Source organism: Guillardia theta, assembly GCF_000315625.1.
Source record: "Guillardia theta CCMP2712 unplaced genomic scaffold GUITHscaffold_171, whole genome shotgun sequence".
In the NCBI taxonomy this organism is placed as follows: Eukaryota; class Cryptophyceae; order Pyrenomonadales; family Geminigeraceae; genus Guillardia; species Guillardia theta.
The window spans coordinates 26,667-28,189 of record NW_005434505.1 but is presented as its reverse complement, the minus strand read 5'-3'; the positions used below and the strand labels follow the sequence as shown (position 1 = coordinate 28,189).

At 57.2% G+C, this 1,523-nt stretch overlaps 1 protein-coding gene across 1 annotated transcript in view; it reads left to right on the top strand.

Moving 5' to 3' along the window:
* GUITHDRAFT_147739 (hypothetical protein) overlaps positions 1 to 1,281 on the top strand; it is a gene marked incomplete at both ends in the record, with an annotated part of 4,321 nt that extends 3,040 nt beyond the window's left edge. The window contains 4 exons of the mRNA XM_005820588.1: positions 345 to 461; positions 829 to 866; positions 1,020 to 1,077; positions 1,195 to 1,281. Of these exons, the coding sequence (XP_005820645.1) occupies positions 345 to 461; positions 829 to 866; positions 1,020 to 1,077; positions 1,195 to 1,281 (300 nt within the window). The remainder of the gene's footprint in view (positions 1 to 344; positions 462 to 828; positions 867 to 1,019; positions 1,078 to 1,194) is intronic.
* Between the last annotated feature and the right edge of the window lie 242 nt (positions 1,282 to 1,523).

Below are 1,523 nucleotides of genomic sequence, written 5' to 3'. Positions count from 1 at the left end.
TTCCCTCCCCCTCCCTCCCTCCCTCCTTCCTCTCCTCGCCTCTCCTTCCCCCCTCTCCTCTCCTTTCCTCTCCTCGCCTCTCCTTCCCCCCCTCTCCGCCCTTCTTCTTCCCTCTCCTGCCCCCTCTTCTTTCTTCCCTCTCACACCCTCCCTCCCCGCTCCGCCCTTCTTCTCTCCTCTCTTCTCCTCTCTTCTCCTCTCTTCTCCTCTCTCCTCTTCCGCCTTCGCTTCCTCCTCCTCTTTCCCTCGTTCCAATTCTCCCGTATCCTTGTGACTATCCTCCCTTTTGTTTCTCGCCCGCTCTCTCCCTTGCGCGTCCTCCTCTCGCACTCAACTTGCAACAGGTGGGGGAGGCCATCACTTGCTGTCACCCTCTGGATGCAAGCAAGAGAATTAGCTTCACTCCAGCACAAGTCGAAGATGTTCTGACCTGCGTCTGGGATGGCAAGATTTTAACCCTGGTACTCCCTCTCCCTCTCCCTCTCCCTCTCCCTCTCCCTCCCCCTCCCCCTCTCCCTCTCCCTCTCCCTCTCCCTTCCCCTTTTCCTCTCCCTCTCCCTCTCCCTCTCCCTCACGCTTTCCCCTCTCCCTCTCCCAATTTCCCTCTCGCTTTTGCCCTCCCCCTCTCCCTCCCCCTCCACCTCCCTGTTCTCGACTTTTCGCCATTACCCTTGCCCTTGCCCTTGCCCTTCGCCCGTCCTCCTCTCCCTTCTCGTCATTGTCTTTTCAACCCTTTCCAATCACCTACCCCGCCTCGCCTGACTCCTTCTCGTCCTCATTGACTCTTCTCCTTATTCTTCTTCTTGTGATTGTCTAACAAAACTTCAGGTGGAGAATGTTGATGCTATCAGAGATCGAGCCAAGAGGTATCGATGACGCCCTTGCTGTTCGTTTGCCCTCCTCATCCGCTCTCGCTGCTCCTCTACCTTCTCGAACTCTTATCCTTTCTGCTTTCTTCTCTCTTCTGCTTCTTCATCCTCCGTTAGAATTACTCGTTTTCATTTCTTTGTTTCTCGCAGAGAGCTTCAAGCTCTTCCTGAGGAGCACAAAAGGCGCTTTGACCCGCAGCCCTACAATGTAAGCCTGCCCCCCCGGACTTCTCCTCTCTTCCCTCCTTTCTCCTCTCCCCTCCTCCCTCCTTTCCTTTTCTCCCCTCCGTCCTCCTCCTCGCTCTCTGCTTAGCTTTGCTTGCAGGTCTCAATATCGGAGAAGCTTTTTAAGATGATGCACGACCTCTGGACGTCGGAGGCTCCTACGCATTCGTCCGCCTCCTCCTCATAGTCCAAGCGACTTAGAGCAAGGGTGGGCGAGGAGCGCATCGCCGGAAGCAGCTTCCTGCTGGGGCGTGTGCTGGGGATGCGAGGGGAAAGATGCCTGGGAAGAAGACGGAACGGTAGTGGATGAGGTATCATCGCAGGATGGAGGGCTGCGGGCGCTGGACATGGAAGAGGATCCTTGGGGAGGCGGGCTGGGCTTGGAGAAGGCGCGGAGGCCTCCAGGAGAAGAGCGTCGGGACAAGAGGG